This window comes from Mus caroli, chromosome 2 (genome assembly GCF_900094665.2).
Source record: "Mus caroli chromosome 2, CAROLI_EIJ_v1.1, whole genome shotgun sequence".
Taxonomy (NCBI): Eukaryota; Metazoa; Chordata; class Mammalia; order Rodentia; family Muridae; genus Mus; species Mus caroli.
In genome coordinates, this window is record NC_034571.1 from 45,117,611 (window position 1) to 45,133,065 (window position 15,455).

The 15,455-nt window shown below is 46.2% G+C and overlaps 1 protein-coding gene across 1 annotated transcript in view; it reads left to right on the forward strand.

The window, feature by feature from the left end:
* Kif5c (kinesin family member 5C) overlaps positions 1-15,455 on the forward strand; it is a 158,182-nt gene that overhangs the window by 126,557 nt on the left and 16,170 nt on the right. Inside the window, exons 20-25 of the mRNA XM_021184624.2 lie at positions 454-555; positions 770-830; positions 5,621-5,692; positions 8,587-8,691; positions 13,516-13,732; positions 15,008-15,124. Coding sequence (XP_021040283.1) covers positions 454-555; positions 770-830; positions 5,621-5,692; positions 8,587-8,691; positions 13,516-13,732; positions 15,008-15,117 — 667 coding nt within the window. The 3' untranslated portion in view covers positions 15,118-15,124. The remainder of the gene's footprint in view (positions 1-453; positions 556-769; positions 831-5,620; positions 5,693-8,586; positions 8,692-13,515; positions 13,733-15,007; positions 15,125-15,455) is intronic.

The following is a 15,455-nucleotide window of genomic DNA, read 5'->3' on the forward strand; positions in this document are numbered from 1 at the left end:
AAGACAGCTTCCGACACTTGTGGGGGGATGGTGTTGAATGGCCAAATAGTTACTGAGTATACAGCTGTTCTCTGAGTGTGTATAGCAGCAGAGTGTATATAACAGGGCTCGTTTTCTCTCTCTCCCTCTCCCTCCCTCCCTCCTCTCTATGTTCAAGCATCATCTTTTCTCCAATGTCATTATATCCCCACAGAGCCCTTGCACACAAACAAACTATAAATACAACCGCAAAGCCTTTGTTTCATTTCATGCTTCCGAGCTGCTCCCCAGAAATTAGTTTTCACTCGGGCAGAGAAGAAGCTGTGAAGTTGTTCTCTGATCCCTCAAAATCCTCCGGAATTGTTGCCTTTATTGCCCAGAACTAATGGGGCTGGAAGAGAACCAGTGCTTTCGGCGGATGACTCAGAAGTTCAAGCTGACCTGGAATATATTGCTTTTTCCTCTCAATTTCAGTTTGAATCAGAAACTGCAACTGGAACAGGAGAGGCTCAGCTCTGATTATAACAAGCTGAAAATAGAGGACCAGGAGAGAGAAGTGAAACTGGAGAAGCTCCTGTGAGTGCCTTAACCCTTCCCTGACTTGTCACCCCCCCCCCCCCCAGGACCAGCCCTAGTGGAGCCCTGGAGACTCCTGCTGTTAAAAGCAGCAGTGGCTTGGGCTGTTCTCTGCCTAGCCTTCCTTGCTGAGGTATGCCTGAGGTGCAAACTGCATCTGCTCCAATTCTGGTGCTGCTGCCTCAGTGGCTCACGATTCCTTTCTGTCTCTCAGATTGCTCAATGACAAAAGGGAGCAAGCCAGGGAGGACCTCAAGGGACTGGAGGAGACTGTGGTGAGTCACTCCCCAACCCAGCTCACTCCCAGAGGCCTGATTTGTTTGTCATCTACTGAATTGTCTAATCTAAAATTTTATCTGCACACACCCTTTCCTGTAGAGCATTTAGACTAAGCATTCGGTGGCAGACTGGGATTTGTAGAATTACTTCTTAACAGAATTAATCCATTGGATACTTAGTCAGTTATTAGTGTTGTAATCCTGAGATACTTGAATAAGAATTGAGCTCCATCGTAAAGCAGTGTCTGCACTTTGTGACTCCACTCCACTCTGAACAGATATTTAGCGAGCATGGAGGCAGGCCCTTGTCCTGATGGCTGATCAGTACACACTGTAGAGAGGTCTTGTCCTCTAGGTGCTGAGCAGAGGGGAGGAACAGGAGCAGTGACTTGTGGCAGCAACAGGGACATCAGTGTGCAACTGGGTGATGCGGGTGGGGGGGGGTGGGGGGGCGGGTAGAAGGCAGGCTCACGAGGATAGTGCCAGAGTAGGTGCCTTGATGGGGGAGGGGCAGAAAGAAGAGCAGGAGGCTCTGCTTGCCTCTGAAGGGGCTCCGATTTTGAAATTACTGTTGGGTTTCTTTGCTATGCCTATAGCTGCTGGCTTCCCCTGGCAGCTTTGGTTTTGGTGGCTGTGCAGGGTAGCAGCTTGGTCACACGTCACAGCTGTGGCTTATCACAAACCATCCTAACAGTGTTAACACAGTGAAAATGTGTTTAGGCTTGCACACGTTTCAATTCAGCAGTGCCTTCTGGTCCCACTCACGTGTCACGGGAGTCTACGGGACAGAGCCCATCCACAACAACCTGGAGACTCAGACTGTAGGCAGATGGCTACTCCCATCTGGAACTGAGGCTGCATGCCAGCTCCTGGGTCAGTACAAAGTGCTCCTCAGAGAAACGAGGACACAAGCCTTTGGGACAGGGGTCAGATGCCTGTGCTGACAGGAGGTTGGACCTTTCAAGGGTGATGTCTATAGGGAAAACAGACACAAAGCCATGAAGTCACTTCATCTCTATAGTCTAATAGAGCAACGCGTGCATAACTGCATGTTCTTATGGGAGTGCAGAGAAATAGCGAACATTGAAAGGTTACTAGATTCCTGCCCTCCTGGCTGTGTGATAATTCCAAATGTTCTGTGCTTGTGCCCCGTGTGCACCGCTACACCCGTGCACCCATGTTTACCTTCTGTGTCTCTGCTGTCCTCACACAAAGCTGGCACATGCAACTGCACACACAGCTTGTCAGCACGCCACATACTCACTTTTGTGATGTCCTCTGGGCTTGGCCACAGGATCGGATTGTTCATACGGTGTTCATATGTATCCTATACACGCACACACAGCTGCATCTCACTAGTGATTTTTTTTTTATTCAAAAGCATTCTGTTCATTTTACACAAGTTGTTGTGTATTTCAGACCCATACTTGCTTGCCTTTCTCATACTCTCCTCATACGTACAGACCAATATGCACAGATGCTCAGACCTATGCATGTACATTCAGCCCCAGCCACGGCTCACACTCATACACTGCACTCTCATGGGCCCCACCCCACCTCTCACACACACAATCTCTCACATACACTTTCTCACACAAACACCACATATACACACAATGCTCTTTCTGACATATAATACATATTCTTTCACATTTCTCTCTCATACACACACTCCTTCCTATACACAACTCTTCACATATACTGTCTCACACACACATACAATCTCACACACATTTTCTTTTCCACACACTTTCTCATATACACATTTATCTCTCTCTTACACATATACTTTCTCTCTCTCTCTCTCTCTCTCTCTCTCTCTCACATACACACACATACACACACATACACACACACACACTTTCTTACTTTCACTGAGATTCTTTTTCGCACATAGAATCTCTCTCACACACACAATCTCACACACTCTTTTACATACACACCATAATGCGCGCTCTCTCTCTCTCTCACATACACACACATACACACACATACACACACATACACACACACACACACACACACTTTCTTACTTTCACTGAGATTCTTTTTCGCACATAGAATCTCTCTCTCACACACAATCTCACACACTCTTTTACATACACACCATAATGCGCTCTCTCTCTCTCTCTCTCTCTCTCTCTCTCTCTCTCCCTCTCCCTCTCTCCCCTACATGCCCCCGTCTTTCCCCACTCATATCCTGACTTACTCATTTTCTCACACACCTACCCTTTCTTGTTCCTTTCCCTGGGAGTAGGATGAATACAGGCAGCCCCCTTTGCTGTCTTAGGCTCTCGAGTGTGTAGTAAACAGCACGTTTCTTCAGTAGCCTCTGTCACCTACTCAGTTATTCTCCCTCAATCCTTCCCACAAGCTCATTTACTTATTTTCTCAGTAATCTGGCTGTGCCTGCACACACTCGCTCTCACAGGCTGCCCCCCACTTACGGACATGCCCATCCACCCCCCACACAAGGACAGATCCACTGATGTGGTGGCTCCTCTTCCTCTCTCCCTCACCCCTCCCCCCCAAATCCAGGACTAGATTGCTGCAGTGTTTGCTGCTTTAGACTTGAGCGTTTGCCCTCAGCCTTGGATTCCTCCCACGCTGAGCTGTAGATATTCTTCAGAGACAGGCTCTTGCTGTCCTTGGCTGTCCATTCTGTTCTCAAGGCCTCCTGTGCCAGCCTTCCCTGCCTCCTGAGCACGGTGGGGAGGAGTAGGACGCTGCCCACAGACTGGACTCTGAGAACCGCACTCCAGACTGGCCATCTATGCTGTTGTATGCTGATGGCAGGACACTGAGCACTTCCTCCTCATCCCACCTCGTGCCACACGGACTTCCTCTCAGGTGCTAGCCTCACTCTCCGCCATGATAGGAAGCTTACCCTTGAGGTCCTGCATGGAAGTCAGTAGCGTCTTGATGGGAAGAGGCCTGAGGGAAGTTGGAGGTTGTAGAAATAATTATGAATGTGATGGAGGGAAGGTCATTGCTGCAGGGACTCAAGTGACAGCTGCTGAAGGACAGCAGCGTCAGCCACCTTAAATGTGTTGACCGCCCCTGCCAAACGGTTAAAGATGAGAGGAAGGAGCCAGCGCAGGACTCTCAGGTTGCATTTGTGTCCCAAAGCAAGGCCTGGCTCGTGGACACGGGTCAGGACTTCTTGCCTCCCTTTTGCATGGTGGTGCTTTTCATCAGAAAATATCAACTGTGATCACAGAGTGGGCAGAAGTAAGAGATCTGAGGTGGAGGGACAGCATGCAGGGCATTTGTGAACATTAAGGGATGCTAGGACTGAACTCCCTCTGGCAGAGGTGTGGGGCAGGCTGGATACTGGGGAGCACTGACCTGCAGTCTTGGTCCTATGCTGTGACTCGGCTCACTCACAGATGAGACTGTGTGCACATTAGTCATAAGACCAGGCCTGCTTGGCTTCCTGCAGAAACCAATTTACCCCAGCCAAGGATGCAATTGACTTCAGGTGCTTCTTATTTCAGCACAGAATTGGATCTGGTAATAAGGTCTTAAATTAACAGGGAACCTTATTCCAAGGAACTTAGTGTTTCTTTAACTCTGGGTCCTGTTTCAACCTTTTTAATTTAAGCCTGTGTAATTTTCATCCCCTGACATCAGGTCGATTTATACAGATGAAAACATTGAAGATTCTCTGTCTCCTCCTCACTTATAAGGAAATAATTTACATGAAACTAATGCATGCTTGTGTAAAAAAAAATATCAAGAATCAAGAGTTCAGTTCCCAGGATGCACACAGGGCAGCTCATAACCACCTGTAATTTCAGCTCCACATGATCCAATGCCCCCTTCTCAAACCCTCCAGCACCTGCATTTATGTATGCACATAGGCATGAATTTCAGACCAGTCAGAGCTACAGAAAATAGTATTTCCAACTAAAATATATATATATATATATATATATATATATATATAAATTATACATACTTACATGTACATATGTATGTATGTATGTAGACAAAGACTTGAATAGAAGGAAACGTTTAGATCTTCTGGTTTTGTTACCAAAGAGCAGCAGGTTTGGTTCAGGCGCTTGTCTCCTCACTCATAGTCTTAGAAGTTCATTCATAGAAAATTATCCAAAATGAAGGAGGAAGTTGCAGTTGCTGGCTCTTGGGCTGTGAGCTCATATTAGCCATCATACTGACCACTTACTGAGGCCAGAAATTGTCCTAAGAGATTCTAGGTCTTCCCATTTAGTCTCAGTGCCAGTGAATCTTCATCTCAAAAATGAGAAAAGGCACAGGAAGTTCCAGGACTTGCCCAGCGCCACCAGGTGGAGAGTCTGGGAACTGCTCATCCCTGAGTTGCTGATGTGAGGAAACATACTTGTGGACTGGGGCAGTGGTGGGTGAAGAATCATGGGAAGTCCCAGCCAGTGCAGATCAATCATGGCTACCTTTGGTTTTGCATGCTGGTATGAAGTGTAATATTTATATAGGGAGTAAACCAAACCAAACCAAAAGGAGAGCCTATTCTGGCAGGTAACATCCTAGGAATGTTTGTCTGGCTCCATTGAGAGCAGAGTAGAGGAGCTGGCTGTGTTCTGGCTTACAGCCAGTAGTCAGAGTTCCCCAGTTCCTGCACCGTGTGAGCTGAAGAGTGGGCAAGGCACAGATGGTACCACGGCAGCAACAGTATCAATGGCAGCTCCAACATCACCGGGGCAGGGGGGAGGGTAACGACATCTCGAGCAAACGCTGCAGCAATTCAGTCTGTCACCCCACTGACTATGTGCAAAAATCTCTTCCAGTCTAGAGAACTCCAGACCCTTCATAACCTGCGCAAACTCTTCGTCCAAGATTTGACCACCCGGGTGAAAAAGGTGAGTCCTGTCTGTTATTTCTGAACAAGTTGAGGAGAAAAGTTGGAGCCCGTGAAGCATCATCCCTTGCTTACATTAAGGCTGGTTATGCTTAAAAATTAATTGCCTCATGCCAGAAAACCTTATTAAAAGAATGTGCTTCTGGCTGAAATCACTTCAGAATATTTTGCCATCTGAGTTCCCTTCTTAGCAAAAGGAAGTTATAATGTTATCCCTGGCTGGCCTTTATTTAAAATGATGACATATATTTTTTCTGGCCCCACTGTGTGAAAATCACTGCTTCGGACCAGAAAAGTCTGGCATTCTTTTCAGAAGACAACATGGTTCCCTAGCGTACAAAAGAGAGATGGACAGAGACTCAGGTTTGTCTATGCAGTGTGTGGGGTGCGTTAGTATTGAGAACTCCAGACCCTTCATAATGTACTTGTTTTCCTAGCCACCACAGTAGGTTCTGGCATCCCTGCATTGCAGGTGTGAATCTAGGCTTGGGTGTGATTGCGGGACTGAAAAGGCTTGGGCATAAGTCTGCAAGGTCTCGGAATCACGTGATCTTAGAGAGTCTCCAGATTGCTGACTCAATAGCTCAGCTCAGAAACTTAACTGAGAAGAGTGAATGCAGAAGAGGCACGGGCAGGTTAAAGGAAGGAATTAAAGCATGCACAGATGTTCAGTAAAGGCACACACGGCTGGGTGGGAGCACACCCGTGTGTACTCGTACACATGGGTGTGTTTGAAGGAGCAAAGGAAACAAGGTCAGATAGAGTGAAAAGGGAATGATTGGCGGAAGCAGGTGTGAGAGGGACAGAACTAATAGCACTGATGTGTGTCCTGCTTGGTAAAGAGAAAGCACTGGTTTTTCCCACAGTTCAGAGAGAGTCGAGCTGGAAGCATTTGCAGGGAATGTCAGCAGAGTGGAAAGAAGCCAGATCTGATGGGCTAGTGTCGTCAGGGAGGAGGGAGGAGAAGGTGGAGCCCGGGGAGATGAGATTCAGCCAGTTGTGCTTAGAATCTACGAGGGATAAGTTCAAGGAGATGCTGAACAGTGCAGTGCATGCCCAGCAGGAAGCAGTGTGCAATTGGCAAGCACCTCTGACGGCAGCACTGTAATATCCAAAATAAATTCAAGACTACCCAGTACCTTCCCCCTTCAAAAGGACTTTCCAAGCTGTAGTAGCAGGCCAAGTACAGAACCAGATAAAATGCTGGCTGACTAAATAAATAAATAGAAACATAGTTTTAATGGTCAAAATTACTTAGCTTCTAAAACAAGATTAACAATTCCCCTGCCCCGCCTCACACTAAAGATACAAGGACAGACAAAGTAAGAGTCACCCTATACAAACCAACCAATGTCTAAAAGGGTTATTGCTACACCAATTAAAATAAGCCAAACTACCCTGGTGCCTATATCCGGCCCTTACAAAGGTATACAAAGTGTTCTTTCTTTGTTCTGGGTCTCTCCTCTGGCCTGCGTGCTGAGAAGGGGTTCCCCAACATGTTGGATAGGTAAAATCCTCCTGCGTTTTGCAGCGATGGCGGTCTCTGTGGTCTTTGCCAATGCAGCTGCCAGAGGCCCATTGAGTGAGGGGCTTTTGACAAGCTACAACAGCATGACTCTAGCAAGTTGAAATCTTGCTAATGCAAAAGGCAAAGGCAGAGACTCCTGGGAGATTTTCAAAGCCTGCACAAAGCCTGGGTGGCAATGGTTAGTGCATTGTATGAGGAGCACACTCTACAAAGCACATATTACCCTGGGGCCTGCACCAGGCAGGAGGATGAGGCCAGGATAGGTGTGATGGCCTGGAAGTGCGCCTGATGCCAGCTTAGGAGACCAGTGAAGAAGAGCCCTGCACCTTGGCGGGAGGAGGGTGCTATCCAGAGGAAGGTCGAGAGGTGGAGTCAGAATCTCCTGACTTCATTTTATAGAACTTCCTAAGGATGACCTAGCTTTAGATTTCTGCTCTATGGGCCTCTGGCAGCTGCATTGGCATCACCTGGGAATTTGCTTAAATACATAATATACCACAGAGCTGGACTCAGAGATGGAGGTGGGCTAAGCACTCTGAGTTTTAGTAAGTGCCCCGGGGTTCCTGATTCGCAGTCATGTTTGAGAGTTCCTGCTGGGGGCTGAGCTGATGGCAGAAACAATTACTCTACTGAAGAAGGGTGGTTTCTTCTGCTGTTCCACCAGACAGGCATGCTTTGCTGTCTTTGAATGTCAGGTTGTGTTTCCACATGCATTTCCCAATTTATCTGTGGCACCTTGCTTGTCAAGAGTATGGAGCGGCCGCCAGTTTCACGATCTGATAAATCGGAAGGATTTTCTCAGCACCTGGCTGCTGTGATGGGGCTGAGCCTGACTCATTCAGGAACTGCATAGCTTTGGGTGTTTAAGAGACAAGCAGAAGCCGTTAGGCTCCCCCAGTGGCAACAATGGCGCTGGCTGACAGGCTTGGCAATTTCTCATCTGATCTTGATGGCTAAGCTGAACTCGAGCCTTATGCTTATTTTCACACTGGATCTTCATAATAAGTTGTGAGCCTTTTTCTTTTGAAAAGAGAAATCTTTTTATCTGCAGGGGAGAGGAACATTTCGTTAGAGAGAAATGCGTGTGCAGCATACAAAAGCAGATCTGAAGGCAATCTTATTCCAGCATCCTAAAATACGGCCTCACAACACTTCGGTGGAAAGCAGGGAAATGTATCGGATGTCCCCTGATTGGAGACTTTGACAACTGCTCTTCATTTTCACTTTCAGACTGTCCTTTGGGGGGAGGTGTTGGGTGTTGAGGATTTTTCTTTTTCAGAAGTAATAGTGTATCTTAAACACTGGGTAGGTGACTGGGGAGGGGAGGGGAAGCGGGTCATACCACTGACTGTCATGTGTGGATACAGAGTGTGGAGCTGGACAGCGATGATGGAGGGGGCAGTGCGGCCCAGAAGCAGAAGATCTCCTTCCTGGAGAACAACCTGGAACAGCTTACCAAGGTGCACAAGCAGGTGAGTGAGCCCTCGGCACCCTGGCCCGGCCTCTGCTCTCTCCCGGCACAGCTTTGGCTGGTTGCCTGCAACACAGGGAGAACAGTTCTGATGTCAGATGTCTGTTCGTGGTCAAAGAAAATGTGTGCTGGAAAAAAAAATGCAGTCTTCAAAAAATCCCTGGATCTTTGCAGGAAAGGTATTCCTGGCTACTAAGGAGGTGGTGGTGGTGGGGGGTGATCAGTCAAGCTTCAGTATTGAAGACCAGTCTGGGCACCATAGTGATAAGAAGATGCTAAATCTAGGGGGAGTTAGGGTGAGGAGTGAGGGGTGGATGTGATCAAAATACATTGTATATGTTCTAAAAGAATTAATAAACAGAACAGGAAAAAAAATAAGCCCATGCCTGTAGCCTCAGTAACTTCCTTTATATATGAAAAACATCCTCTGGCTAACAAGATAGCTCATTACATAATCATGTGCTGCATGACTGATGGTCTGAGTTTGGTCCCAAGAAATCCACAGAGTAGAGAAAGAAAACTGACTTCTGCAAGATGTCCTCTGACCTCTGCACATGTGCCCACACATACACATATGAGGCAAGAATATATACTCATATATCCCCATGTATGTGTGTCTACCCTTGGATACTGACTGGCCTTGTACTCTCCCATGGCATCTCTTGGGCTTCTCTGTAGAGCAGAAGTCTCCATAGAGTGCATCTGCTGATCAGGCAGGTCCCTCAGTTTACATCTAAGGAGACTTTGCTTCCTTTCACAGGCTGTGGTGTGGTTTGAATGAAAATGGCCCCTGTGGTCTCATTTGAATGCCTCCTCACCTGGGAGGCTCACTATTTGGAAGGATTAGAAGGCCTCTTTGCATATAGGTATGGCCTTATTGGAGGAAGTATGTCATTGGGAGTGGACTTTGAGGCTTTGAAAATCCCATTCTTGGCCTAAGCTTTCATCTGCTGCCTGTGGGTCAGGATGTAGAACTCTCAGTTCCTTCTTCAGCACCACGTCTGCCTGCATATTGTCATGCTCCCCATCATGATGATAATGGACTGACATCTAAAGCTGTAAGCAAGCCGCAGTCAGTCACTTTCTTTGATAAGCGTTGCAGTAGCCATGGTGTCTCTTCACTGCAATAGAACAGTGACTAAGGCAGGTGGGACCCAGAGACTGGAACCAGCATCCTCTGAGCTCTGTTGTCCTAATCCCACCTCAGCCATCTTGGGAGTCCCTTAGAATCATTGTTCTGACATCTGTCCAGTGTGACAGAGAGGAATAAGTATGTCCAGTAAACCAGTGATTTAGGTAAGCCATTTGCCCCTCCTTTCTATAAATGCCAGCATGTCTGTGACTCTTCCCTCTTTAGGGTTTGGTATGGGGTACAAACGGTCTAATTCTTTTGGCTACATGTCACTTCTCTTGACATGCTAGATCTGTTTCCATAGGGCTGGTGATGGCATTTTCCCCAGAGAGAAGATGGCAGATCAATATAGTGAAATCATTCAAGCAAATTGATAATGAGAAATACAGAAGCAAAGACTGCCAGGCATCTTGAAATCTGGCTCTGCAACTCATTATTTTATTCATGAATTCAAGGAATATTTATTAAAAGCCAAATCTTCCAGGCATGGAGCTGCTGCTGGCATAAGCAAAACAGGCCAGAACAGCCGTAGCTTGCTTTGATAAAGCTTTTTCTGATTTTTGATCCTTTCCCTGATCCATCTGGATTCCAACGATTGTAATTGTAGTTTAAGTGCAAAACCCTGGGTACTGGCTGTAACCAGGCTTGTGGCTACTTTGTGGGTTTTTTTCTTTCGCTCTTTCAGCCCCCTAATACTAGATGGGAGAGAAGAAAGGATAGAGGGGAAAGGAGGTGTTGTTAGACTACTTCCTGCTGGTTAGGGGTATCAAGTTCCTTGGAAACTTTACTCTTCATTGTCAGGACATCTAATTTCTTCTTGTTGTTTGTGAGTTGCACATGACTACATAACAAATCGCAACCAAGAACATCCAGCAAAAACCCAACAACCCACACACTTCTCGGGGCCCTAGCATTGATATATCCTCTGAAAAGCTCCCAGAATTCCAAACATCACATACTTGTGGAACTATCTGCCCCTGGCAAAATCACGCCCCTGCTAGAGTACAAGGCACACCATAATCAGCTGCTGTGGCGCAGCCTCACACATATCCCCACGCCTGGGATTAAAGCGAAAGCACAGTCTTATAATACTGATATATATATATATTAAGAAACCAAAATTCTCAGTGCCCTTAAACACTAAGCCGACTTTCCAGCTCACCTTTAAACCAAAATATTACACTTCTGGTCCTTAAAGATTTGTAGCCATCTCATGATGCCAAATGCGTTTAGTTAACCTCCAGGAATCCCCTAAGTCTTACCAACTCCAACATTGTTTGAAAGCCCAAGTTTGGAGTTTGCCCTGAGACTCAAGGTAATATTTCAACTGTGAGCACCTGCCTGGGAACAACACAACCAACAAAATGGTACGTGTGTTTCTAACATGCTGTGGCTCAGAGTCAACATTTCTAAAAGAAGAAACAAGGGAAAAGCATGAAAAGATTGGACTAAATCAAGTTAGAAACCCAGCAGGGCAAACACCAAACCCTACTGCTCCATTTCCAGCATCTTGGGTTTGTGATAGCATCATCTATGTTCCAGCAGGCTTGTGTAGCCCCATCCCTCACACTCTGTTGCCATGGATACCTGTGGGCCCTCTCTTGGACTGGCTGTACTCAGTGCCTGCACAGCTATGGAAGCTTAGGCTTCACCTTCACAGCTTTATGCACAACTCACTCATAAGTTCCACACAGCTAATCTTTCCGTAATGCACATTGCTCTTTGGAAACTGGTTGCAAGTTTCTGTGACACCTCCCCTCTGCTTTGTATGTTACATGCCTTCAAAATTAGTATCCTGTAAATGATACAAAGTTCTGCTATCCACTCAAAATGTAGCTTTGCCTCATGGACCCCAGCTACAATGTTCTTTGTGTGTCTTCCAGGCTGAGCCTGAAGAAACACTTCCCTATGTGGCCCTACATGAGCAGTGTGCCCGAGAAGCTGTCTTGGTTCAAGTACTCTATTTCAAAGGAAAGTTTTCCAACCATGTTTGTGGGTATGGTGAGGATCTTTCCCTAAAGGCAACTTTTCTTCTTTCCCATTTCCAGTGTTTGAAGTTTTTCCTTAATGGCTTTAATCCCTTTAACAATTACAGCCACCTTGTTTGTACCAGCGCTAACCTTTGCAGCTCCTTTCCTTGCCAGACTTCAACTTTTTAGACCTTTCCACTCCTTGTCACGGTAAATCTAAGAACAAAGAACAATAATCATGCAACAGCCTGAATCTTACACTCTCTTGAAATGTTCTTCCCAAATTAACTTGTCCATAACTTTTGAATTTAGCTCTGCTTAAGATTTCAAGAGAGAGAATACAGATCACTATTGCTGGAGTCCAGTGGGGCAAGGCTACATTTTGAGTGGATACAATACACAGAGAATACAGCTAGATTTTTTTTTTCTGTTTCTTTTTGCCATTCATGTTATAACATGAGTATTCTTTAGGTTGGTTCACAACAGAGTCTATAATGCTCATGTCACTTCATGAGCTTGGCCATCACTGTCCTCCTTTCTATTGGCATTCTCCAAACTCCCACGAGAATAATCCACTAAGCTGTGTTTATGGCCCCAGAGGGCCCCTTAAACCTGCAGGTCTATGGCAGGGCTCTTCCACGTTCCTCACATAAACTGTCCCAGAAGCCCAGCAGGCTTCTCACAGAGATGCCTTCCTACTCTGGGTTCCCGCATCTGGGTTTGTAACTGTTTTCATTTCTTTGGCCAAATACCTGACAAAAAAGAGGTCAAGGGAGAAAGGCCTGAGGGCATGGCTTGAGGGTAGAGACCCTGAAGATGGGAAAAGAACGATGGAAATTGGCTAGTGGCTGTGCTGTAGGAACTTGTTCATATTTGGACATTTCAGGAAGCAGAGAAGATGAACACTGATGTTCATCCAGCTTTCTTCTTTTCCCTTTTCCTTCAACCTGAGACCCCAGCCTCTGGGATGACTCTCTCCACGTTGATGATGGAGCATGGAGAGAGTCTCTCCCTCCATTAAACTACTTTGGAAATGTCCTCAGAGACATATAACTTACCTTGTATGTGCTTCTAAATTGGCTTGTGTTGACAATGACAGTGAACTACTGCAAAGTTCAAGTGAAGCATCAATACTGTTTAGTGGGAGCAGTTTCTAAGTGACTATCTCACTATGGTCCTTTCATTTTATGTAGGCAACACCCAAGATTCGGAGTGGCTCAGCTCCTTCCACCAAGTCAGATGGCAGGAATGGTAGCACTGGCATTGGAGTCCTCCATTACCTAGGGTCCTAAGTCAAAAGGAACAAACAGTCCCCTCCTGTTTCCTTCGAGCCTCAGGATATGTCTGAGCTAGGTTTTAACCCAATGCCAGTACAGACCGTGATCTGCAAGGTCTACAGAGGACTCTGAAAAGTGCCCATTTACTGACTTGGAATTTCTCAGCTCACAAGTACATCCTAGAGTAATAAATTCCTCATAGCCTCTTCCCTTTCCAGACACACTCAAACAAGAATACACCTGCCCTGTGGCTGGACATGGCTTCTACTTTAATGCATCCCCCTTATTACTGCTCCTGTGAGTTGGAGTTATATGGACCATCAAAGACAACCTAGTAGGGTGATGGTCCGGCTGCTCATCAGGTTTGTCTCTTCTTCCATGTCCTTGTCCTGCCAGGGAGTAGCACAGCCTTGTTCAAAACTGGCTTCTTTGCCTTTCTGCTGCAGCTGGTTCGGGACAATGCAGATTTGCGTTGTGAACTCCCCAAGCTGGAGAAGAGGCTTCGTGCTACCGCAGAACGTGTCAAGGCCTTGGAGAGTGCACTGAAAGAGGCCAAGGAGAATGCCATGAGGGACCGAAAGCGCTACCAGCAGGAAGTGGATCGCATCAAGGAGGCTGTGCGAGCCAAGAACATGGCCAGGAGGGCACATTCGGCTCAGATCGGTATGTGTGTACCAAGGGATAGGAGTAACAGTGACCTTATTTGGGATTTCACTCACCTGAAAGGATAGGATAGAACCAGTGGGACTTGGAATTCCTGGCGACCTGGTGTTCATCCTGGAAAAGCATGAGATTCAGACACCACTGTCCTCCTGAGTATAGGGTGCTCTTCAGAACCATGTGCTGAGCCTCAGAAGCCAGTTGTGCTGGAGCTTTTGGCTGTAAGCAGAGGCACACTCTTGGAAATAGTATAATTTATGAATATCTCGCAGCAGGACCATGAAGAATACCATCTGTCTGCTTCAGGGAAATCCTCTGGCTTGGAAATAACTGCAGAGTCAGGCCAGCAACACTGAGTACTGTTGTTGCAAGCTGAATGGTGGGCTAGAGTTCAAGCCCCAAGGCCTATGGAGCTGGGCGCTTTCCTCAAATAGGAATAGTGGCCGTAGATGCTCTATCATAGATGCCAAGCTAAAGCCAGAGGGATAAAAGGACTTACAGGTGTTGTCTAGAGTTATTTTTAATTGAAGCATCCTTATTAACTTGCAACATTATTTCCCATAAGATATTGTTTTGTAGCTATATTGTGAGACAGCCCCTTTGTGTTTCCACCTTAAAAATCCCTTAGATTAGTGATACATTGAATTTATTCAGTTTCTTACCCTTTGAGAAAATTGTGGCCTCTTTTCTTGTGAAATCTATAGGGAACTATGGATCTACTGCAGATAAAAACCAAAATCCCTTGCTTCTAGCATTTATTTATTTATTTATTTATTTATTTATTTATTTAAAAATTTCACCCTTAAAAATAAGATGATTAGAGGCTAGAAAGATGGCTCAGCAGTTAAGAGCACTGGCTGTTCTTCCAGAGGACCCAAGTTCAATTCCCAGCACCCACATGGCAGCTTGCAGCTGTCTGTAACTCTTGTTCCAGGGGATCTGACACACATTGGTCAGATATACATGCAGGCAAAAATATACAAATTATGTACATTGCATATAAAGATATACAATGTACATAAAATACAAATAAATAAATTATTAAAGAAAAAAAGAATCTTTGTTTTTTAAAAAGAAAAAATAATAGGATTATTAATATATAAGTTCTCTCTCTCTCTCTCTCTCTCCCTGAATTATGTGGGGTGCCCTTAGTTTATTTCTCAGAGGCCAGACCTGCTATGCCCAGGAAGGTCTGGGGTAAGTAAGCGGTGCATGTTGATAAACACATGACTGGTCGTCACCAATGACGTTCTTCTCTCTCCTTTCTCTGGGATATAGCCAAGCCCATCCGCCCAGGACATTATCCAGCATCATCTCCAACAGCTGTCCATGCTGTCCGAGGAGGAGGAGGAGGTGGCTCTTCAAACTCTACTCACTACCAGAAATAAACGCAGAGTGAGTCCTGCAGCCTGGGGTATTTTCTCTTTGCAGCAGCCCCGGGGCCTACCTAGGGGCATTGCCCTCTTGACACTCTGAGACCCCACCCTGGCCTTTAGCCATATTCTCTAATAGAGATATGTTCATCTCTGTTCCAGGAAGAGGGCTGGGATCCAGGTAAGAGAAATCTGGGCCTAGCTTTGCCAGCACATACAACCAAAGCATCCTCTAGCCACAGGTTCCTGGGCTGGTGCAACTCTGAGCCAGGCATGGCCTGATCACCTCTCGGGTTGATGAGTGCTTCATCTGGGGTTTGGTCTGTGGGACTTCCCTCCGCAGCTGAATCTAC